We start from the raw sequence: 24,508 nt of genomic DNA on the forward strand, positions 1-24,508 counted from the left end.
GTTTAGACAGAGAAAAGGCCTACAACTCCCAGCATGCCCCAGCCAGCAAGGCCTTTTATCTGTTTAAACATGCATAGGATTGTGCCCTAAGTCAGGTTTATAATGCCTGAATAGGGCTTGTTTATCCAGTAAAATATTAGCAGCCTTGCTTGGAAGTAAATACCACTGAAATCAGAGAGATATCCTTCCAAGTAAACATGGTTATGATCATGCTGTAACTCATGTGATGTGTCTGCTATAAATGAGCTAATGGTCTGGAAACATACCTCAGGAACTGAATAAGCCCTTATTCTTTCTTTCCTTTTTAAAGCCCGAGGTCATGCACCTAATCAATTTGTCTAGATTAGAATTGATTTTTTTATTTTAAAAATTGCCAGGTGTTTTAAAGCATAAGTCCACTGAAAAGGCCCCTTTCCTCATTCCATCAGTCAGCCCCCGCCCCCAGTTGGGATCAGTGGTGTAGTGGCAAATGTTGAAATGCTGGCACTCATCATGATAGTCACCATAGCCATGCTGCCAAGGAAGGTCCCAAATGCCTGTAGCTGGGTTGATCCATCTCTCTCTATTATATGTCTTATTAATAGGTCTTAATTGCTCATTCAACATCAAGTTACCCCAAAATACTTTGGATTACAACAGGGATAGCTCACAATACATCGTTGCTGGCAAAATCCATTTCCCTCCCAGCTACACTGCAGTTGAGCTCAGAGGGAACCGGGAAGCCGGAGGTGTGCGGTAGATGGTATCACCCCTGCTACTCAAAAAATCCTTGGGCGTTGACTCTGTGAGGCCTGGCTCCACTACACCACAGGGCCTCTCCACCAGATCTTAAGCAGGCTTGTATGAGAGGAGGTGGTCCCTATGGTGCCCTGGACCTAAGCTATGTAGGGTTTAAAGGTAATCAGAAACACTTTGAAATTGTGTCCAGAAACAAACTGGTAACCACCAGTGCATCTCCTGTAAGACAGGTATAATATGATCCTATAGACAAGTGCCCAGCAACATCCTCGCTGTTGTGTTCTGGATTAATGGCAGTTTCCGAAGATTCTTCAGAGACAACTCTGTGACGAGTGTGTTGCAATAACCCAGTCTAGATGTAACGAAGGCATGTGACTCCATCCAGGTGCAAAGGAGAGTTCAGAAGCACCCCAAACTGAACGCCTGATTCTTCAAGGGGGTCTCAGTAGAACTTATTTCGGAATAAACTCTTTTAGTGCGCAACCCTATGCATGTTTAGACGGCGAAAAGGCCTACAACTCCCAGCATTCCCCAGCCAGCAAGGCTGGCTGGGGAATGCTGGGAGTTGTAGGCCTTTTCTCGGCCTAAACATGATAGGATTGTGCCCTTGATGTACTATTTTATTCATTCGGTGGGAATTTTATACCACCGATTTCTAGAGGCGGGAAATCAAATGCGAAAAAACACGCATAGGGTGGAGCTGCCAGTCCCTACACGATCAAACGATGCTAGCTTTCAAATGCGTGGATGTCACACGCTACTGGCTCCTTGCGGTGTAAGAAATCCACAACGCGTGAAGCTGCCCGCACAGGTCGATACGCAAACTTAAGACCCACGGCTGCTTTCCAAGTGCCCCGAGACTTCCCACGGTCTAAACCCGCTTTAACTCGAAGGGCTTAACCGCGTTGTGTGTGGATCGGGTAGGAAATTTGCCCGAGGTGGCGGAGCGCGAAGGCTCCGGGCGTTTACCCAAGCGAAGAACGAACGCCCACAGTCTCACCCCAGATCACGCGCCGACACCTCCTCCGTTTTCTTGCGCGCTGCGCTGCCAAGAGGCGGAGTCGCGCCTCCTCCCGGCCCGGATTGGAGGCGGCGTGGCCACCCGCAGGCTGCTGGGAGAGAGACAGCGCTTTGCCGTAGCTCACGATGGTGGGAGCCTGGTATATGGATGAGTCCCGGGAGGATCAGCGGAAACCGCACCGCCTGCAGCCCAACGAGCCTGTCGGCCTGCAGCAGCTGAGTCAGCTCGGCGTCTTCTACTGGAAAGTAGGCAGGAGGGGAGCGGGGCGCCGCGGGAAAGGCGCCGCCGGTGCACCAGAGGGGCATCTGCGTCTAGCCGATCTCAGATGTAAAAAAAAAATCATTTTTGCTGTGCAGCAGGGCGCGGAGCCCCGACCTGGATCAGGGCCCTAGCGAGGGAGGCTTTCAAGATCCGGATCGGGTCCCCTGCGCCTACTGCAGAGTAAACACGAAGGTGCCCCTCAACCCCCGGTAATCGCTGGACACCGCTTTAAAGAAACGTTTGTTTTGGCGAAGTTGGGATCCGGCTTTTTCTCCAGATCGGGAAGCGCGCCAAGGCAAATCCGGAGCATTAGCCGCTCCCCTCGTAGTGCCCGCTGCTGGCGCTCCTCGCTGCCGCCTCTTCTCGGATGCAGTTTTGTCTCTAGTCATCCGAGCTGAGGAGCCCGCAGCAGCACGGTGCTGGAGGTTAGAGTGTTGGGGTGTGGCCGGGCAGATCCGAGTTCAAATCCCGCACTCAGTCCGGAATCTCATTGGGAGACATCAGTCCGGGGTTGCTTGCTGGGAACATAAAGGGGCCTCGTAGGTATCCAGGCCACCCTGAGCTCCTCATCGGAGGAAGGCTGAGATGCAGGTCTGATGGTCACTAATAAGACTGGTGGTATTTTTGCTAGGGTGATAACACCCGGAGGGATAGCTGTGTTAGTCTACGCGGGAGCCAAAGCAACATAGCACCTTAAAGCCTCACAGATTTATTATGGTATAGCTTTCCCGGACTATGTTGTTGTTCAGTCGTTCAGTCGTGTCCGACTCTTCGTGACCCCATGGACCATAGCACACCAGGCCTTCCTGTCCTGCACTCTCTCCCGGAGCGTGCTCAAGTTCATATTCATTGCATCCGTGATGCTATCTAGCCATCTCATCCTCTGCCGTCCCCTTCTCCTTTTGCCTTCAGTCTTTCCCAGCATCAGGGTCTTTTCCAGGGAGTTTTCTCTTCGCATTAGGTGGCCAAAATATTGGAGCTTCAGCTTCATTATCTGTCCTTCCAATGAGCAGTCAGGGTTGATTTCCTTTAGGATGGACTGATTTGACCTCCTTGCAGTCCAGGGGACTCGTAAGAGTCTTCTCCAGCACCACAGTTCGAAAGCATCAATTCTTCGGCGCTCAGCCTTCCTTACAGTCCAGCTCTCACAGCCATACATTACTACTGGGAAAACCATAGCTTTGATTAGACGGACCTTTGTCGGCAAGGTGATGTCTCTGCTTCTTACTATGCTGTCTAGGTTGGCCATAGCTTTCCTCCCAAGGAGCAAGCGTCTTTTAATTTCATGGCTACAGTCACCGTCTGCGGTGATCTTGGAGCCCAAGAAAGTAAAATCTGTCACTGCTTCCATTTCTTCCCCTTCTATATGCCAGGAAGTGATAGGGCCAGATGACATGATCTTAGTTTTTTTAATGTTGAGTTTCAAACCAGCTTTTGCACTCTCCTCTTTCACCCTCAACAAGAGGCTCTTGAGATCCTCTTCGCTTTCTGCCATTAGGGTGGTATCGTCTGCATATCGGAGGTTGTTGATAATTCTCCCGGCAATCTTAATTCCGACCTCTGATTCATCCAACCCGGCATTTCTCATGATGTACTCTGCATATAAGTTAAATAAGCAGGGTGACAATATGCAGCCTTGTCGTACTCCTTTCCCAATTTTGAACCAATCGGTTGTTCCATGTCTGGTTCTTACTGTTGCTTCTTGACCCTCGTACAGGTTTCTCAGGAGACAGGTAAGGTGGTCTGGTACTCCCATCACTTTAAGAATTTGCCACAGTTTGTTGTGATCCACACAATCAAAGGCTTTAGCGTAGTCAATGAAGCAGAAAGAGACGTTTTTCTGGAATTCTCTTGCTTTCTCCATGATGCAGCGAATGTTGGCGATTTGATCTCTAGTTCCTCTGCCTCTTCGAAACCCAGCTTGTACTTCCGGTAGTTCTCGGTTCGCATACTGCTGAAGCCTAGCTTGTAGGATTTTGAGCATCACCTTGCTGGCATGTGAAATGAGCGCAATTGTGCGGTAGTTTGAACACTCTTTGGCATTGCCCTTCTTTGGAATTGGAATGTAAACTGACCTTTTCCAGTCTTGTGGCCACTGTTGAGTGTTCCAGATTTGTTGGCATATTGAATGCAGCACTTTAACAGCATCATCTTTTAGGATTTTAAATAGCTCGGCTGGAATACTGTCATCTCCGCTAGCTTTGTTGTTAGTAATGCTTCCTAAGGCCCACTTGACTTCACTCTCTAGGATGTCTGGCTCAAGTTCAGTGACCGCACTATCATGGCTATCAGGGACATTCAGATCTTTCCTGTATAGTTCTTCTGTGTATTCTTGCCACCTCTTCTTAATCTCATCTGCTTCTGTTAGGTCCCTGCCTTCTTTGTCCTTTATCATGCCCGTCTTTGCACAAAACGTTCCCTTGAGATCTCCAATTTTCTTGAAGAGATCTCTAGTCTTTCCCATTCTGTTGTTTTCCTCGATTTCTTTGCATTGTTCATTTAAGAAGGCCTTCTTGTCTCTCCTTGCTATTCTCTGAAACTCTGCATTCAGTTGGATATATCTTCCCCTTTCTCCTTTGCTTTTCGCTTCCCTTCTTTCCTCAGCTACTTGTAAAGCCTCATCAGACAGCCACTTGGCTTTCTTGCATTTCTTTTTCTTTGGGATGGATTTCGTTGCTGCCTCCTGAACAATGTTACAGACCTCCGTCCATAGTTCCTCAGGCACTCTGTCTATCAGGTCTAATCCCTGAAATCTATTCCTCACCTCTACTGTATATTCATCAGGGATATGATTTAGGTCATACCTGAACGGTTTAGTGGTTTTCCCTACGTTCTTCAATTTAAGCCGAAATTTTGCAAGAAGCAGCTCATGATCTGAGCCACAGTCAGCTCCAGGTCTTGTTTTTACTGACTGTATGGAGCTTCTCCATCTTTGGCTGCAAAGGACATAATCAATCTGATTTCGATATTGACCATCTGGTGACGTCCATGTGTAGAGTCGCCTCTTGTGCTGTTGGAAAAGAGTGTTTGCTATGATCAGCCTGTTCTCTTGGCAAAACTCTATTAGCTTTTGTCCTGCTTCATTTTGTACACCAAGGCCATGCCTGCCTGTTATCCCGGTGATTTCTTGACTTCCTACTTTAGCATTCCAATCCCCTATGATGAAGAGGACATCTTTTTTTGGTGTTAGTTCTAGAAGGTGTTGTAGGTCTTCATAGAACCGATCAACCTCAGCTTCTTCGGCCTCAGTGGTTGGGGCATAGACTTGAATTACTGTGATGTTGAATGGTTTGCCTTGGATTCGTACTGAGATCATTCTATCATTTTTAAGATTGTACCCCAGTACTGCTTTTCCCACCCTTTTGTTGACTATGAGTGCTACTCCATTTCTTCTAAGGGATTCTTGCCCACAATAGTAGATATGATGGTCACCTGAATTAAATTCACCCATGCCTGTCCATTTTAGTTCGCTGATTCCCAAAATGTCGATGTTCAATCTTGCTATCTCATGTTTGACCACCTCCAGCTTACCTTGATTTTCCCGGACTATAGTCAGGTGCATAAAGTGTCATCCTGAGCTGACAACTGTACACATGAGTTTAGAGGAAAAAAGAGTTGTAAACAGTAGGGCCAAATGACCATGAATGCAAAGAGAAATCTATACATGCTCAGAGACCATTGATCTTCCTGCTAATTTCAGAATCCCCCATATGTCTGTTACGCATGCTCTGAACAGTGCACTTCAGTTACATTGGCCAGTGACTTTGTTTCCATTTCTGCTTAGCTTTAGTCATGTGGCTGCTTCACGTGGCCTTCAGACCTTTTCCAGTACACTGTATTTCATATTTCCAGACAGACACCAGAGAAGGTAGCGTGTATAAAAGTAGCCAGGTTTTTTTTTTCTGAAATACACAGGAATAGGGGCTGGAAATTTCAGCATTTGCTTTAATGGATCACAATTTGGTAAATTTGGTAATGGATCTTTTTAAATTTGCTTTAATGGATCTTTTAAAATTTGCTTTAATGGATCTTTTTAAATTTGCTTTAATGGATCACGATTTGGTAAACTTGGTAAATTGCAGGTGTGGAGGTCCTAAGCTGGGGACTACAGACAGGGAGGGGGGTGTTAATTCCCTGCTCCCCCCCCCCCATACTAGGGTCCTAATCCAGATTAGGGCTCCTGCACTTACTTTAGAGTACAAATAAAGATGTAGCTGTTTGCTATATCTTTTAAAGTCATGTGAGTTTTGGTCCTGAATAGGGGAAATGCACCTTTGCTTACCTGTAACTTCTCAGCTGAGGTGCTAGGAAGTATATTTTGTACTTGCTGTGTGGCACGAATGACTTGTACTGCTGGGTGTAGGCAGGTGGGCTTCTTACTTTTGGGATTTTATTTGCAAACTGGTGATCACTACATATTTTACACTGTGCATGTTCTCTCTGTTCTGCAGTTTACTCTTGGGGGAATTCAGAAGCAACAGTTGAGGTAATACCAATTAGGACAAACTAAAGCAGGGTGCACAACCATTTTGGATCTGAGGGCTGCATCCAGTGTCCGTTAGGTGGGATGGGGGCTGTACATGCATGTGCGTGCACACACACACTTCCCCCATGCACATCCCTCCTCCCTGTTCATCTGAGATATAGAGATTGCTGGGGTTGTGCTGAAAATCCCAGCCTCTACTTCTGTATATTTCAGAAAAAGAAACCTGTCCATTTTAATACACACTACCTTCTCTGATGTCTCTCCCATCCCCCAGCAATCACCATCAGGATTGCCGTTTCTCTGCTGCTACCAGCCAAGAAGCCAGGGAACAGGGAAAGTGGATGGGGCCTGACAGCTTCAGGGGCTACGCAGCAGGGAGCAGTCAAGGACCAGGGAGCAGTCAAGGACCGTATGTTGTGCATCCCTGAACTAAAGTGATGTAAAATAGCGAGTAAGCTTTTGATTCTCCAGAACTTGTCTTGAGACTGGAGATTTGATGTTTCTAAGTGTAGTGGGTGTTTTTGCAGACCAACAGTGCAATCTTAAGCACAGTTACCAGGGAGTAAGCCCTATTGAGCTCAGTGGGACTTTGTAAACATGCTTAGGCAGCGATCCTATACCCACTTACCTGGGAGCAAGCCCCATTGAGTTCAGTGGGGCTTACTCTTGAGTAGAAATGTATAACATTGTGCTGAAAATATTGCATTGTTAATTAAATAAGAACCAGCCTTTCATACCCTCTGTCCTTCCAGATGTTTTGGGCTACAGCTCCGTTATCTCTGACCATTAACTATGCTTGCTGGGGCTAATAGGAGCTGTACTCCAGAACATATGAAAGGCAACACACCAGGTTGAGAAAGGCCGGTTAGACCATGCTAGGTGCAAAACGTTTCAGGTTGCACCAAGCACTAATGAGGCAAAGAGAAACAGTGGCTGTTTCCCTCTTTTTAAAATGGAAATATAAAAACCAGCAGTTACTTGGTTCTGTTCTCAGCACTAAGTGGGACACACTGATACTTGGTGGGGCTGAGAGCAGAAGTTAAAACAAAAACATGATAGCCCTTACATTAGCAAAATAAGATTAATGTTAGGTGCTGTGCTTCTAGGAGGTAAAGAGTCAATAGAAGCCAAATTGGGTAGTATTTCCTAATGGTTGCAGGGCATGCAACGACCCCCCCCCCCTGTTGTTTGGTTGACATGCAGCCTGAAGAAGAGTTCTTGAGAACTCAAAAATCCTGGTCACTACTTGGAAGCTGGTCCCAGTTAAGGTATTATCCTACAGTGGTATTTGATTTGATTTTTTCCTAGTGGACCAACACAACTACCAACTATAGGTGTGTGGTTAGGAGTAATATGTTAGCTCAGCAAGACAGAGTTTTTAAAAACAAACCAACAAATCGTTGAGCCGTATTGGAGGGGGAAAGCACAATCCTTTGGGGTTACCAAAAATTAGCACATATCTGCAAAGGAGCTTCTAGGACTCTGTCTGGCCTGCTGGTGCAGCTTGCACCAGGACAGCCTTCCCCAATGCTGTGCTCTCCAGATGGACTACATCTCCCACCATCCACCTATGCTGGCTGGGGATGATGGGAGTTGTAGTTCAACACATCTGGAGGGCGCCGGGTTGGGGAAAGCTGCAGTAGAAGACCATCAGTACAAACCGCTGTATCCTAGACATGTGTGTATTGTGGGGGGAGGAGCGGATACCTGCGTTTGCAGCCCCTCCGAGCTCTCTGTACTGCTTCCTTGGAGATGGAACCGTTGCAATTATAAAGCAAACACAGTGAATCTGGATCTGGGTAGTGTATTAAATCAGCAAAATATTTGATGATGATCCCTTGATTCTTGTCAGTGTTTAAATTTAATCTCATTTGTTTTGCTGTGTTCCTGCTGCTTTCCCTTTCAAGGCTAATTTTGTTGTTTTGGAAAGCGGCCCTGCCAAGGATGGCAGGCTGCCTGGAGGGAAACCCAGGAAAGGAAACTTGTATCAAAGAGCTTAGAGCTCCTTGTGGACATGGACTGCTTGAGAGGTAGCATCCTCCTCTCTGGAAAACCTGTATTTGCAGTGGAAGACCAGCTTTAGCATAATCCCCTGCTGAAGAATCAAATTGATCCAGTAAATAAGAGTACTACTGCCAATTCCCAGAAGAGGTTTTATCCCCTAAGTGGACAATCCTGACCCCCCTTGAACATGCGCTTGCGTGGATAAATACGTCAACTGGGGATCATGGATATGGTTGGCAGCCATGCCCATGAGTGGGGGTGGGTGGAGGTGCTGCTATAGAGGAGGAAATTGGTGCTCCCCATAGTTGTGATCATCTTGTTCATGTGTTTGTTTTTTCATCATGAATACGTGCCTAGAGAAATCATGAATTGTAATGATTAAGGTGGTTTTATTCTTATTTAATTGGAATACATCTCGAGGTTTCCACAGCAGATGGCAACATCTCGGTTATCCAGGCTTTACTCCAGGGGTGCTGATCTTCTTCTAGACTGAGGCTGAATTTGGTTTCAGAGAAGCTTTCAGGGGCTGCATTCCAGTGGAGGGCAGGGCCAAAGGGGATCAGGACCAAAAATACCAGCGTATTTAAGCGTAAAGCTCTTACAGCCAGTAACTAAGCTTGAGGAGAGGCATCTCAACCTTTTAAAATGGGGGGAAATGTCCCAAGCCAACCATCAAATGATTGGCAGTTGGGGGAAACGGGGCGGGGGGGAGGAGGCATGGCCATTTGCAGAGCCCTAGAGGGCCAGATTTGGACCCCAGGTGGGCTGGATTTGGCCTGTAGGCCCAAGGCTCTGCACTTCTGCTTCACTCCCTCCTTGTTACTGGCCACTCAAATTCTATTTTGAATTAAAAAAAATACCTTGCATCACTTCTGAAAGCTGAGCAGGTGAGTCCCCAGCGGAAGAGAGTTCCACGTGAAACGTTTTGAAAACCAACAAGTGGTATAGAAATGTGAAGTATGATTATTGTGAAAACATGAAGCATTTTTATATAAGTGTATAATTATTACGTGGAAGTTATTATATTGTTATGGAAAGTTATATACATGTAAAGTGTTGTTGTTGCTGCTGCTGCTGTTGTGAGGACTGCCTCTTGGCACTGGGCCTGGGGAGGGTTGAGTCTAAACTGTTGAGCCATGGCTGGACATGAGCAGGTAATAACATCACAGCTGTATGTTCTCACCTCCACAGTGGGAATGCTGGCAACCTGCTTTGTCGAGCCGTTAAGCATTTTGTATGCAAGACATGTTTTAGAAATACCTGGTGACGATGGCCTTGTTTTGAACCTCTTGGTCAGGAAAACCCTTTTCTTCATTCCCTAGTTGGATGCGGACATCTATGAGACTGATCCAGAGCTGGAGAAGATTCGGAAGGAGAAGAACTACTCTTGGATGGATATTGTAACGATAGATAAAGATAAGCTGCCAAATTACGATGAGAAGGTAATAATTCTGTCTTTGTTTAAGCCTCGGAAGGGCTGTAGATGCTGGCATTCGCCACTAGAGTGTGTGCCAGTTTTAAAAGTTTCCGATTTTGTTGTTTGAGTAGTGGGTTCCTTTTCTCTCAGAATTAGTCGTGCAATTCCTGTCTTTTTCAAAGGGTGTTTTTTATCTTCTTTTCAAACAGGAAGGCGTGTGCTTTCCTTGTCATTTTGTTTGCTGCCATTTCTTTTTTTTCCTGACAGGGCTCTTGTACCTTTTAGCAGCTGTTGAATTCAGGAGGTGAATTCTGGCATGCAGGTTGACCAGTGGGATAACCTAAACCTGTTTAATTTCTGCCACTTATGCTGCTGTTTAAGGCAGGGCAATCCTACCAGAAAAAAACAAACATTGGCAAATCTAAGGACCAGTTTGCCCATCACGTAGGGTGCAATTCTATGCATGTTTAGACAGAAGAAAGTCCTACAACTCTAAAAAAAAGTCTAAACATTCATTGGATTGCACCTTTAAGCTCTCATCACGCAGTTAGTGAGTGCTTGAGGACTCTTAGCTGAACGCATAAGCTGTCTTGTTGAGAAGTATGGCGTTTGAGCTGACATTGGCCTAAGTGAAATCTTTTTCCGCGATGGCTCTCACATGCAGTCATCGTTTCATGCTATAGTAGATGAGAAAAGTACACCCAAATGCACATTGGCTCTCAGTTTCACATCCTCTGCTGCTTATGGGTGACCCCTAGACTATAATCCTCAATGGCACAGGCCCAGTGAAGTGAATGGGATTTCTCCCCAGAATGAATGAAGATGAAGCACATAAAATATTATATTTATATCCTACCTTTCTCCTGTGAGCTCAGGTTCACGTATACTTAGCATTACAGCAGTCCTGTGAGATAGATTAGGCTGAGATATGGTGACTGACCAAAGGTCACCTAGACAGCTTCATGGCTGAGTGGGGATAAGAACCTGGGCCTCCCCAGTTCTAGTCTAACCACTACATCACACTACCTGTAGGTTTGACTGTATTACTAACTGGACAAGCCTGGTTTCTTTGACTGTTTCAGGCTTTCAAATCAAACAGGAGTCTTCTACAGGCATAGATGTCCAGATCCAATGTAACATATGCCTGATATATTAATGTAATGTGTAGGAAGTGACATCTAGTGAGTGTGGTTTTGGGAAATGGATTTAGAAGGGGGAGGGCGGGAGGTTAAGACCAAGCATAGATCGATTAATAATATATAACTCTTATTATATACATTTTATTTGTTTTATTGTAACTACAAAATCCCATGTGTTTGGTTTGTCTTACTGCACCACCATTATAAAAACATATTTCCTTCTTAAGTCTCCTGTATTAGGTAGAGGGAACCAATTAGTCATATTGTGTGTCTCTTTGGCGCAGCAGAGGCAGACATCCTGAGGGGGTTTTCTTCTCAGTTTCATCAGGCGGAAGCTGGAGAAGGTAAAACCCAGGATGGGAACATCACACCCACCATAAAGTAAAATAAGTTTAATGCTGTTAAACCACTTGTCTAAAATAAACACTATATTTTCTGCTATTTTGTGTGTCATATTCTATGGTACCAACATGGATAGGCAATGATCAATAGTTCTGCTTTACCTGGCGTAAAGTTAAGCTTCTGAACAGTTAGTCGTTGCTCTTATGGGCTGTGATAAATGAAAATAACAAATAATCTGGTATTTCTAGAAGTCATTATTCAGACTTCTCAGAAAGAGGGAGCTCTTCTTCCTTCCTTTCTTTGGTTGTCAAGGTGATGCATTTTAAGCACTATGAATATTTTAGTTAATTCATTATTGGAGGGAACTAAGAATGCCTACTTAGTTAATTTCTGTAAGGTTTTGAGATTCCCTGGCCAGTAAAACATTTTGAGAGCATTATCACTTGGTAGCATTGACTGACGAACCATTCCAAAAGCTATAGTATCTTTTAGCTATTGTCACCTTGCCATTTTTTACCATTTAATTTAGATTCTCTTCCCTACCTGCCCCACTAAACTAAAGCTCACTAAATACTTGGAAGAATTTGGGAAGTTTTTGTGGCTTCCTCAGTTGAAAAATGTTTTAATTGAGGAAAGAGCTGGGAAAGAAAATAATACTTTGGATGGTTGAAAACTGATCAGAATGAACATGACCAAGTTTGTCTTTTTTTTTTTTTTAATGTATTGGAGGGGTTTTACTGGAATGCTTACTAGGTATGCTTCTTTGAGTAGATGCTATACAGATATGCAGATGATACCACCCTAATGACAGAAAGCAAAGAGGATCTAAAGAGCCTCTTGTTGAGGGTGAAAGTGGAGGGTGCAAAAGCTGGTTTGAAACTCAACATTAAAAAAACTAAGATCATGGCATCTGGCCCCATCACTTCCTGGCATATAGAAGGGGAAGAAATGGAAGTAGTGACAGATTTTATTTTCTTGGGCTCCAAGATCACCGCAGACAGTGACTGTAGCCATGAAATTAAAAGACGCTTGCTCCTTGGGAGGAAAGCTATGGCAAACCTAGACAGCATAGTAAGAAGCAGAGACATCACCTTGCTGACAAAGGCTCGTATAATCAAAGCTATGGTTTTCCCAGTAGCAACGTATGGCTGTGAGAGCTGGACTATAAGGAAGGCTGAGCACCGAAGAATTGATGCTTTCGAACTGTGGTGCTGGAGAAGACTCTTACGAGTCCCCTGGTCTGCAAGGAGGTCAAATCAGTCCATCCTAAAGGAAATCAACCCTGAGTGCTCATTGGAAGGACAGATACTGAAGCTGAAGCTCAAATATTTTGGCCACCTAACGCGAAGAGAAAAGTCACTGGAAAAGACCCTGATGCTGGGAAAGATTGAAGGCAAAAGGAGAAGGGGACGGCAGAGGATGAGATGGCTAGATAGCATCACCGATGCAATGAATATGAACTTGAGCACACTCTGGGAGAGAGCGGAAGACAGGAAGGCCTGGCGTGCTATGGTCCATGGGGTCATGAAGAGTCAGACATGACTTAACGACTGAACAACAACAACAGTACAGTCATGCAGAAACTGTAAACAAATAGCTGAATAGAGGATTTCTCCATACCCTCCATGAAATCTGTCTTACTAATGTCATGCCTTTCTCATGAAGTTTGATTTTTTTACTGTCACCAATCTTTACTACTATTGCGGCTGATGCCAATACTTGATACCAGTTGCGTGTCATGACTCTTACATAATACAGAAATGAGAAAACTCTTACCCTGGGAGCTTACAGTCTGTGTTATACGTATGAAACAAGATAGCAGGGCTGCCATTTCAGGTCTGGGTTGCAGAAGATTCTCTGTAAGGTTAAAGCCCTGCTCTTGGATACGTTTAAGATTAAAGGGCAGAAAAACTATATTTTACGAGTACTTCTTGGTACTCTTGGTAACTTCTTGATACTCTTGGTACTTCTTGATAACCTTACTATATTTGTTATGAGGTACAAAAGCCACTGAAGAAAACTTGTGCCTTTGACGCACATACCTAGAGTTGTATCCAACGTTAGTCCTACTTTGAGGAGACCCACTGAAATGAATGGGACTTAAGTTAGTCATGACTAACTTAAATCCCATTCATTTCAATGGGGTCAAAGTAGGACTGAAATGGGACATAACCCCTAGTACTTTAGCCTGTTTAATTGTTTATAATTATAGGCCTTCTCTGTGAAGAGTCAGAGGCCCCGCCAGCAACCTAGGCTGATCTTGAGGAGTGTCCTGAAACATGGCATTGGGAGTGGGGTCCTGACTCTTCCTAAATGGCGCCTCTGGCAGAAAGAGTAGTTTTGTGTGGTGGGGCTCCATTTTATGTATCTCTCCCTCATGCTATTTAACATCTACCTGAAACTGCAGAATGAGGTGCTCAGGAGATTTGAGGTGAGGTGTTGTCGATATACAGTTGCTACCCAGCTCTACTTCTCCTTTTCGTTAGATTCAGGTGAGGCTGTGGAGGTGCTAGGATGGGGCCTCGAGTCAGTAATGTGGTGGATGAGGGCTGATAAACTGAAGCTCAGTCTGAACAAGACTGAGGTGCTTTGTCTGAGTTGGGAATGGTGTTCAGCTGCCTCTGGATAGGGCTGCATTCCCCAAAAATATTAGGTTTGCAGGTGTTACTGTGGGGGGTTGCTGCTAGATCCAGCCTTGTCCTTAGGGGCCCAAATGGCTTCCAAGGCCTGTAGCGCTCTAATTAGCTACCACTGGTGTACCAAGTACATTCCCTCCTAGACAGAGATAGCCTGGCCATGGTTATTTTTTATTATTTAATCCATTTATATATCGCTTACCATATCTAAAAAATAGGGTTGTCCATGCTCTGGTAACATCCTGTTTGGACTGTTGTAATGTAGCGTACGTGGGGCTGCCCTTGAAGGCTACTTGGAAACTCCAGTTAGTACAAAAACAGCAGCTAGACTGCTAAGAGGAATTTGGTTGAATGGATCACATTACATCAGTCTTGAACAAGTGCACTGGCAAGGGTTACGTGCCTGGTGGAAACAGTTGTTTCAGGTATAGAGGTCCCTGAGGTGGCAGAGCTCCAAAGGGGAGAGGTATCCTGGAAGGGAGGGCTAAACATAAAAAGAGAAAATGCAAAGTGTGGCAGAGTCTGAGCTGCTCAGGAAGAGATGGAAAGGCAAGTGTAAAGGATGGTCTTCTCCTCAGTTGTCTTCTGATAGTTGTGGGGAATCCCTGACTGAGCCAGAAGTCCCCTGAGACCCTTGACAAATACCCAAGAGCAGCTGGGATGAACACGGTAACATCCTTGAGTTCAAGCAGAGTACACAGCTCTGTTCTTGGTGATGTTCTGCCCTATTTGAGTCCTGTGATGCTGATCCCCTAGATCAGGGTGGGCAACATGTAGCCCTCCAGAGTTTTTGGCCTACAAGCCCTATTAACCCTAGCCAGCCTGGTCCATGGTGAGGGATCATGGGAGTTGTAGGCCAAAACTTCTAGCAGCTTGAAACAGAGGAAGTATCGGTAAGATTTTCAAAATATACGCAGAGAAAGGTGAGTGGCTCCCGAGGAAGGAAATTTCTTTCCGAAACATGTTGAGCTTATTAGGCATTTTCAGGCATTTGAGAATATCTTCTCTCCTGTTTTTTGACAAAACCTGTGGAAGGCCACAAGCTGGATGCGCCTGATCTCGGAAGCTAAGCAGGGTCAGCCCTGGTTAGTACTTGGATGGGAGACTGCCGGGGAATCAGGCTTCCTGCATTGAGCAGGGGGTTGGACTCGATGGTCTTGTAGGCCCCTCCCAACCCTATGAGTCTCTGATTCTACCCACCCCTGCCCAAGATGGAGAAGGTGAATTGGCGGATAGGGAAAGCATAGATGAAGCCTGGCGGGACCGCTTGTTCCCAAGAGGAATTTCCCCAGAATTACTCCCTAAGGTTCTGTGGGTGTTCGAGTTGGCCCAGACGGAGGAAGAAGGGGATGCTGCCTCCTCTGAACCCTAGGGGTCCAGAGCAGCCTTCCCCCAGGGAGTTTAGGAATCTGCCACATTGCTTCTGCTGGAAGGCTTCCACAAGGCTGTTAAGGGAATTAAAACAGCCTGCGGTCCTCCATCAAAATGTTGCGCATTAATTTAAACCAGGAGGCAATGGAGAAGTTTGTGCTCACCCTACTGGATGCATCAGTAGCAGCAGTGCTGTCATTCCTTCAGGTGGCGATAGGTTCGCCTAGAGATCCATGCAACTAAACATAAAGTGCTCTCCCTGAGGAAAACGTTGAGGCCTCCTTAGCCGCTCTTGGAAAAGCCATAGCAAATGTCCTGTTTTCTAGGGCAATGTTTCCACACAACTGACAGTTTTGGCAGTGGCAAAGGGCTTGGATCCTAACGTAAGTTCACTTAAGTGGGGTGGGGGAAGAATTTTGTGGGGAGAAGAGTGTTTGCTGCTGTACCATCTAGTTCTTGATTAAGGCTGTTTTTGCTCCTCCCCACCAGGTAAATGAGAGCCAAACTACTCATAACCCTCATTGTGTAGCGTGTAGCTCAAAGTTATCTTTTTATTTATTCTACTGAAAGTGCGCATGGACTCAATTTGGATTAGGACTACGGCACAACAGGAGCGGAAGATTAAACCTCCGCACACCTGTTTTTTGACACCCCCCCCCCATGGGAACAAAGTGTCTATTGGTGTCACTGGAGGCTCCCCCCACCCTTCCGTGCCTGAGCTAAAGCAGTTGGGAAGGAGTTAACTTAAGGAAGCTCACAGAATTAATGTTTTCCATTCCCTGTCTCCACAATAGCTACCTTTCTCCCAAAAAGCCTCTCCAGCGGGCCTTCCTGATCTATGTCAAATGGGATACGGGGGCCGGGGAAGAGATAGGCAACTTTTCTTCTGTGAACTTCCTTAGGTTAACTTACTTTAGGATCCAAGCCTGATTTGGGTTAAGTACCCCTTCTTTCAGTAACTCTTCTACACCCCATCCCACATTGTACATGAGGGGCCCCTGATCGTCCAAAGGTTTTCTGGAGCTTGCAGAGGGAGGAGAAGATGGGAAACGCCTTTGGTTAACTTACTTTAGGATCCAAGCCAAGAGATGTGCCATGGATACTACTGGTTATGTGGAAAACTGTGAAGTTTTGAATTGGGTGCATATGTTTAATTTGCTTGTTGAATCTCTTTGTGCATCCTTAGCATGCTGTAATCCAGCAGTAGTTGGATGCCTCCTAAGTGCAGATATAGTGAAGCTGCTAGAGAAAGAAAGATTTGCCTTAAAGGTCTCAGCAGAAGTGCTGTACCAGGAAGGTGCTTTAACAACCTGAGCCAAAGCACACAAATTCTGCATGACGTTGGATGGGCCTCAGGGTGAAAGGCACAAAGCCAGCCTGGCAGAAACCTGGACAGAGGCCCAAGTACAGGTGTCTGGATTTCAGATATGAAGCAGAGATTAAGAACACAATCCTACACATGTCTCCTCAGAAGTAAGTTGGTCTACACAGGTGAATTGGCATAGGATTGCCGTCTACTTGAAAATTTTGTGTGTCAAAAAGATACAAGGCACTGAAGTACCTAGAGGGCAGCACCTGCTCTCTTTGAATGGGCGTGAGACTGAGAAGTCTCTAAGATCATATGGTGGTCATAATTGTGCTAATATCCGAGTTACAGAAAAATATAGGCTGTACTTGTAAATAAGCCCCTGAAATTACTAGCTTGTTGGGGGTGAAGAGCTATGTTTCTATGCTGTGCATGGTGGATGAGGAAGAGTCTTCCCTCCTCTAGCAGCCCACCTGGCTTCTATGCTGGGTGCAGAAGAGGGACTGAGTGCGCCTTCCCTCTTCCGGCAGCCTTCTCACTCACCTGCATGGAATTCCATGCACTTACTTGCATGCAGTTTCTAGTCGCCTATGGTGACCAGGCCAGTGTTTAAAAACAAGGCTAAAATAGGCCCAGCATGATCAGCATTGGTTTTCAAACTAAAGCTGGTGTTGTGTAAAGACTAAGAATGTGAGCTGGGAAGTTGTGAATTCACTGGAAGCATATTTGCTCCAATAGGAGGATAATAACGCTGGTCTACATTGCAGGGTTGCTGTATAGCTTACTAAGACAGATGCACTTGGAACACGCACAATGCACTATATAAATGCTAGAGGCTTTATTATTAACAGGGGCTTCAGTTTTTTCAATGTAACATCTTGCAGTCTTTGTAGGGAGCTGTGTGCTTACAGCTTGTAATTGACTTGCTAAATCAAAAGCTGCCTTCTGTCCCTCCGCCCTTCTAGTTAAAAATATTTTATGAAGAGCATTTACACATGGACGATGAGATTCGCTACATCTTGGAAGGAAGTGGGTATCTCGACGTCCGTGATAAAGACGACAAATGGATCCGGATTGCCATGGAAAAGGGGGACATGATCATGCTGCCCGCTGGCATCTATCACCGATTTACACTGGATGAATCTGTAAGAAATTACTTCATTCATATATAAAACGTGTCCACATATTGTTGAGACAGGATTGTGTGCAGGTGTAGAGCTGCATATAGAACCACTAAACTGGAAATGTGTGGATGGGATATTGAGGGAGGGAGAGGTAATGTATTCCAAATATCTGAACCTATGACCATGCTTCAGTTTTATATTAAAGCAGCCTCCCGCATCCTGGTGCCCTCCAGATGTGTTGGACTGCAACTCCCATCGTCCCCAGCCTGCACTGGCTGGGGATGATGGGAGTTGCCATCCCATGAATCTGGAGGGCACCAAGTTGGGGAACACTGCTTTAATATCAACTCGAAGCCACTCGTCAGGTTGGAGAAGGCTGTATTAAAGTTTAAGCATTTAGTAGTATACCACAAGACAAACAGCGAGTAGCAATATTTCCCTTTGCTGACCTTTCCACTCCAATGTTTCCAATATTTTCGCTTTATAATATACTGACTGGGAGCTGTCACTTGTATTGTGGTTGGCTGTGCAGCTTCCTTGAAATCCAAGCCCAATATCAACCCAGATTTGGACATAAATCATACCTGTCTTCCATGCTGCCGTTCCCAACTACCTGGCATTAGAAATCCATTCCTCAAGTTTCAGGGAGGGATCGTAATCGAGCGCATGTGCTTTCTCTGCTCTGTGCTGCCACTTCTCTAGATAAATGGGGTACTTGTGCCTCCAGCCTTGTCATAAAAGCCGTCTTTAGCAAGGGATTGGTGTTACCATGGCAACTGTCCAGTGGAGCCTTGGGAGAACCAATATGCCTTGGCTTGTTGTGGTGGGATAGAAAACATTCAGTACAGGAAATTGAGGATGTTCTGTTGCCATGGGCCCATCACACCAAGGCAGACTCCGACTTCTGACCAGCCTGTGGATGAGCTGGGAAATCTGTTGGCTTTCCTATGCATGGAGTAGCATCTGTGCACCCTTGCAGAATGAAAATGTTCCAGGACTCCAAGTCTTGTGGAGATAACTGTCTTGCACTAAATATGTTCTGTTTAACTGAGAAGTTGTTCCGTTTTGTTAAAATTGCTACAAGGATTGTTCTTTAAAACTGTAAGCCCCCACTACAAGAGAAAACGCCAAGTAAAACAAGCAAAATTAACTGCAGAGGTACTTTTGGGGAGCACGAAGTCAAACTGGACATCTTAGAGCTGGGATGTGACCGATAAAGGGTTCCTGTAAATTTTCAGCCCCCAACTCAAATCTGTATAATTGTAGATGCTAATTGTACTTTGGTCATGCAGGCTAGAATTGCAATAACATACATATCTACCCCAAACCTTATTTAGGCATTCAGGATTGGTTGCCAAAATGCTTTTTGTTGAATAGTGCTTAATTTTTAAAAAACATTATCTAGACTTCCTTACTCTCTGTTTTAATTATTTGTGAAATGTACGGGACAGTAGAATGTCTCAGTTTGGTTTAGCACTAGTCTTAATAAAACAGATTAGGCCCTGATTCTGTATGTTCAGCACTTGGGGGGCTGACTTCGTAAAATGAAAGGTGAACACACATGGGATTTAAATGTCTACAATGGAATGAAACGGCATTGTGACTTTCTCAACATCATGTGATATGATCTTAAGTTTTTTTTTAAGAAGACTTCAGTAAAATAATCTGGTATACAAAAAGCATGCATTTTTAAATAAAGAGCACTGTGGTACCTTAAAGACTAACCAACGGTTTTAGCATGAGTTGTCACAGGCAAAAGCTTCTTCCATCTCGTGCGTCTGATGAAGCAGGTTCTTTCCTGCTTGGCTGAAGCTAGAACAGACTTACGCCATGACTCTTCTGGAATTGGAAAAACTTCCATGACTTGGCTGGCTGCAGTTTAGTTGTTGTTAGAGGTTCTCCCATTTTGCAGAAGAGTTGGGGTGGTGGCAGTGGCACTGAAGGCTTGCTCATTCGTGCATACCAAGCTGTTGTTAAAAGGGCAAGAGCAGGCCGGGACAGGGACTTTTTTCTTTCTGACAAGTTGGCAACCCACCTCCAGATTGGTTTGATGATTCATAATCACTAAGATGTGTTGGAAATGCTGTTTAAATGCATTTAAAGTTTACTGCCTCCTATCTTCTCACTTTCAATTTACCCAGATATGAGAAGAACAGCTTTCCACAAGCTGGTGCCCTCCAGATGTTTCAGACTACAAATCCCAGCATTCTTGCCCATTGACCATGCTGGCTGTGGTGATGGGAGTTGAAGTCCAAAACATCTGGAAGGCACCAGGTTCGGGAAGGCTAGGACAGTATTGTGTTTGACGCTACAGCTAATGCAAATAACGTTGCGCTAGCATAAGCAGCCTCTAGTGCAATGGCAATAGCATTTGCCGGAGCAACAGGTTTTCTGGGGAAACCCATCCCACCTGCAAACGCTATTGGTGTTGCGCTAGAGGTCACTTACGCTAGTGCAAAGTAATTTACATTGGCGGTGGTGTGAAATAGGATCCTGCCCCTAGAGCTGCAGGATAGTGGTCTGATTCAAATGTAATAGGGCTGCTCAACAAACCATGGATTGTTTGAGATCTGGCTCTCCTCCAGTTGTGTGCAGGTTACAGAGGACACTTCCTGGTTTTGTTAAGCCAGTTTCCTTTAATATCTGAACCACAAAACTGTGGTTTAGAGGCTGTCTACTTGCAGACCTTTGAGAGGGCAAAGAAACCAGAGGGAGTGCTCAGTCTTGCCGCTCATGCAGGTTGCGTGATACAGATATATGGAATTTAAAAGGTGGAGTTTCTAGAAACCTGACTTCCGCCACCCTCCAAACCTTGAGTAAAATTAACTTTATTCTTAAATACTGTGTTTCAAGCTTACTCCTTTCAGTGCTTTGTACATTTGATCCACCCCTTTTACAAAAGTTAACCATACTGAGTGCAGATTTTTGTGTTTCTACCCTCCCTCCCAGAATTATGTGAAGGCAATGAGGCTGTTTTCCGGAAGCCCTGTGTGGACAGCTTATAACAGACCGGCTGATCACTTTCCTGTTCGAGCACAATACGTACAGTCTTTGACAAAAGCATTACAATAAACCAGTGGGAATGGAACATCCTGCAACTTCTGGAAAACAGAAAGGGTGCAACAGCTTTCTTAACACCAAGTGCTATTAATGAACCTTTGGTTTTCTGTAGTTCTAATATAGGGAAAATGAATAGAGAGTTTTGAGCTATTCTTCCTGAAGTTGTTTTATGTTTCCCTTCGCATTTTGTTGAATATTCAGTTACATCAGCAGGTTGATATAGTGCAGCCTTCCCCAACCTGGTGCCCTCCAACTATTTTGGACTTCAGTGCCAGTCAGCCCCAGCCAGCATGTCTAATGGTCAGGGATGGTGGGAGTTGCAGTCTTAAATATTTGGAGGGAACCAGATTGGAGAAGGCTGATATGGTGCAACAGAAATGTTGGCCACTCTCTGTTCTTGTTTTCAGCACTCTGCTGTCCAAATGAAAATTTCAGGTGATTTTAAATACTTTGGGTTGTATCCATTGCAGAGCTTATAGAAGGGCGGGGGGGAATTCTCCTTGCAAAAACATCCTTTCATGAGTACTGCACTGGATGCAATCCTCTGGGCAGAAACTATTAGTATCAATCTTTTAGTGCTGGGTAAATCAGGTTCTTATTACAACAGTGATTTCTGTAGTTTGCAGATATTGGCTCAGAATATCAACCCTTCCTTGTCCCACTGCAAATAATTGCTACCTAATTCATTGCACATAGGATATATCCTGCCTTAACTAGAATCATGGATATGTTTTGTTATTGCTGCTTTAAATGTTATTAAATTAATAAAGCAATGGTATGTCTTTAAGTTGCTCTCAGCTTTTTCCCAGTATGTTCCCTTCTGAGGGGTTCTTCCATTTAATGCTTTGCCTCTGCAACATGTATGCACTGGTGTTCACACTTACCATGTTTGCTGCAGGGGATGGGACGTAGGTGTCAAAGCCAGCAGCAAACAGTGTGGGAACAGACAAATCAGGCATCCGGCAAAAAAGAAAATAGCTATCCCAGTCCTCTTAGATCAGAAGTGTGAATTCTGCCCCTCCCCCATCACTGGTAGCGGTGCGTGGGGACAGTTATGGAAGCAAGATGTCACTGCGTTTATCGGCTGTGGAGCATGCAGTCCAATCCTGTACGTGTCATTCAGAAGTAAATTCAACAGAGTTCGGTAGGATTTCGTCCGCATAAATGTAGATAGGATTTCAACCTTAGGGCCAAACCGAGATGTGACAGAGGTGATAGGTTATCAGGATAGCCTATGCTATTTTACAAAGGTAATAGCAGCTAAAAAGTGAATAGGGACGCTAGTGCTGGGGAAGAGGAGCTTGAATCTTTTATTCCCACACTGATTTCCTGGTTAGAATTGCACACATCCCAAAGCTCAGAGGAGTTCACACACAGCTGCCCTTGCTTATTCAAAGGAGGCCTTCCAGTTGGGCTGACTGCAGCACCAGTTGGGCCTGTCTGTATAAGGAGGCAGGTTTGCAGGGGAGCCAGCTCTCTGAGCGCGAGGAGCCCCAGTGATGAAGCGTCTCGGTCCCAGTGGCAAAGCATCAGCAAGCAAGCAAGTTTAGCAGCAGGCCGAGGAAGCCAGGGCAGTCGACTCTCCGCTTCCTATGGATAGTAAGTAACTGTAAATAAGTAACTATAAATTCCCCACCTCCCAGTAACAACTTCGTTTTCCAGGTAAACAAACCCAATAATAACAATAACAGTTATGAAGGTAGAAAGCCAGCAGGGCTATGTGGGCTATCCAGTGTATTGCACAGAGTGTAGGGATGTTGGAGAATTTCTCCACGAATCTCCGGGAGGCTGAATGCCAACGCATTCGGCCCCCCGAAATTGGTGGGGAAATTCCCCGCCCCCCCCGGGATGGGACTTAACTCGTGCGAATGTCCCCCTCGGCGGCGGCCGGACTTCCGACCGGCTGCCACCGCCACCATTTCCAAGTAAAGTAAAAAAAAAAAAAACGTGATAGGCTACGTAACGATTTAGGTAGCCTATCACGGCTAGATTTTCAGAGTCAGCCGTGATAGGCTACATAAATCTTTACGTAGCCTATCACGGCTGACTTTGGGGGGGGGGAAAGCGCGTACGCAAATGGTGGCACCCATGGGCGCCGCCATTTGCGTTCCTTATGCTCTTCAAAATGCTTTTTTGCATCTCTTATTGTCTGCTTGCATCACCTTTGTGCAAGCTTGTGCTCCCTTTTCTTTTCCTCATTTGGGCAAGACTTCCATTTTCTGAAGGAAGACTTTTTTTCTCTAATAACATCCTTGACACTGCTCATTAACCATGCTGGTGACCTCTTGGACTTGGTGCTACCTTTCCTAACCTGTGGCATACATTTTAGCAGAGTTTCTATTATTGTGGTTTAAAGTAACCTCCATGTATTTTGAAGGGATTTAACCCTCGTGGCTCCCCCTTCCAACTTCCTTTTCACCAATTCCCTCATTTTAGAGAGGTTTCCTCTTTTGAAATCATATGTGGCTGTGCTGGATTTCCTAGGCAATTCTCCACTTAAATATATATGAAATCTGATAGCACTGTGGTTGCTGTTTCCAATTGGTTCAACAACATTTACATCTTGTACTAGGTCTTGGACAACACCAGTTAGGATTAAATTCAGGGTTGCCTCCCCTCTGGTGGGTTCCATGACCAACTGTTCTGGGGCACAGTCGTTTAGGGCATCAAGAAATTTAACCTCTTTGTTGTGACTAGAGCATGCATTTATCCAGTCAATGAAGTCACCCATTATAACACTTCCTCGTTTGGAGGCTTCCCTCATTTCATTTTCCATCTCAAGGTCACCCTGAGCATTCTGGTCTGGGGGGACAATAGCATATTTCAAGCACTAGTTTTGAAGCCCAGTATTGTCACCCACATAGGGATGGCGGAGAATTCCGCCACAGATTTCAGTGAGGCCGAATGCACTCATTGCTAATGCAATCTTAGTCTGCATTAACAGAAGCATAATGTTCAGATCATGGGAAATAATAGTTCTGCCCTATTCTCTGCTAATCTGGCTCTATTTGGAGTACTGTGTCCAATTTTGGGTGTTGCATTTTCAGAAGGACATTGACAAACTAGAGTGCATCCAGAGAAGGGTGACCATGATGTTGAAGGGTCTGGAAACCAAGTCCTATGAGGAACAGTTGCAAGGGTGGGTATATTTAGCCTGGGGGAGAGGAGATTGACAGGAGACGTGAAAGTAGACATCAGATATCTGAAAGGCTGTCATGCAGAAGAGGGTGCAAAGTGTTCTCTTGCTGCAGAGGGCAGGCTTACATTCTAGTGGAAATTGCAGGGAACAGATTTCAGCTAAACATTAGGAGAAGCATCTTAGGGTGCAATCCTATGCATGTTTAGACAGAAAAATGGCTGGCTGGGGCATGCTGGGAGTTGTAGGATTTTTTCTGCCTAAACATGCATAGGATTGTGCCCTTAATGACAGGAATTGTTGGACAGTGGAAGAGACTTCCTTGGGAGGTGGTGGGTTCTCCACCTGTATAGGTATTTAAGCAGAGGCTGGACAGCCAAGCATTGCGGATCCTGTAACTGCACAGCAGATGGTGATTTCAGCAGGAGATTCGACTAGATCGGGGGGTGTTGAATCTCTTTCAGCCC

General features: G+C 45.2%; 1 protein-coding gene across 1 annotated transcript; it reads left to right on the plus strand.

Annotated features, from left to right (window-relative positions):
* The first annotated feature begins 1,866 nt into the window (after nt 1-1,866).
* Nucleotides 1,867-22,837, plus strand: ADI1 (acireductone dioxygenase 1). Its single transcript, XM_084826725.1, has 4 exons — nt 1,867-2,004; nt 9,833-9,952; nt 17,687-17,866; nt 20,795-22,837. Exons 1-4 carry the CDS (start codon nt 1,885-1,887, stop codon nt 20,915-20,917), a joined length of 543 nt encoding a protein of 180 aa, XP_084682851.1. The 5' UTR covers nt 1,867-1,884; the 3' UTR covers nt 20,918-22,837.
* The last annotated feature ends 1,671 nt before the right edge of the window (nt 22,838-24,508 follow it).

Source organism: Heloderma suspectum, chromosome 1 (assembly GCF_057233095.1).
Source record: "Heloderma suspectum isolate Gila_16-S chromosome 1, 16-S_ref, whole genome shotgun sequence".
In the NCBI taxonomy this organism is placed as follows: Eukaryota; Metazoa; Chordata; class Lepidosauria; order Squamata; family Helodermatidae; genus Heloderma; species Heloderma suspectum.

Coding starts and splice junctions, on each gene's coding strand:
- ADI1 (XM_084826725.1), top strand. CDS start 1,885: ATGGTGGGAGCCTGGTATATGGATGAGTCCCGGGAGGATCAGCGGAAA. Junction 2,005..9,832: donor TCGGCGTCTTCTACTGGAAA/GTAGGCAGGAGG, acceptor TTCATTCCCTAG/TTGGATGCGGACATCTATGA. Junction 9,953..17,686: donor TGCCAAATTACGATGAGAAG/GTAATAATTCTG, acceptor CCGCCCTTCTAG/TTAAAAATATTTTATGAAGA.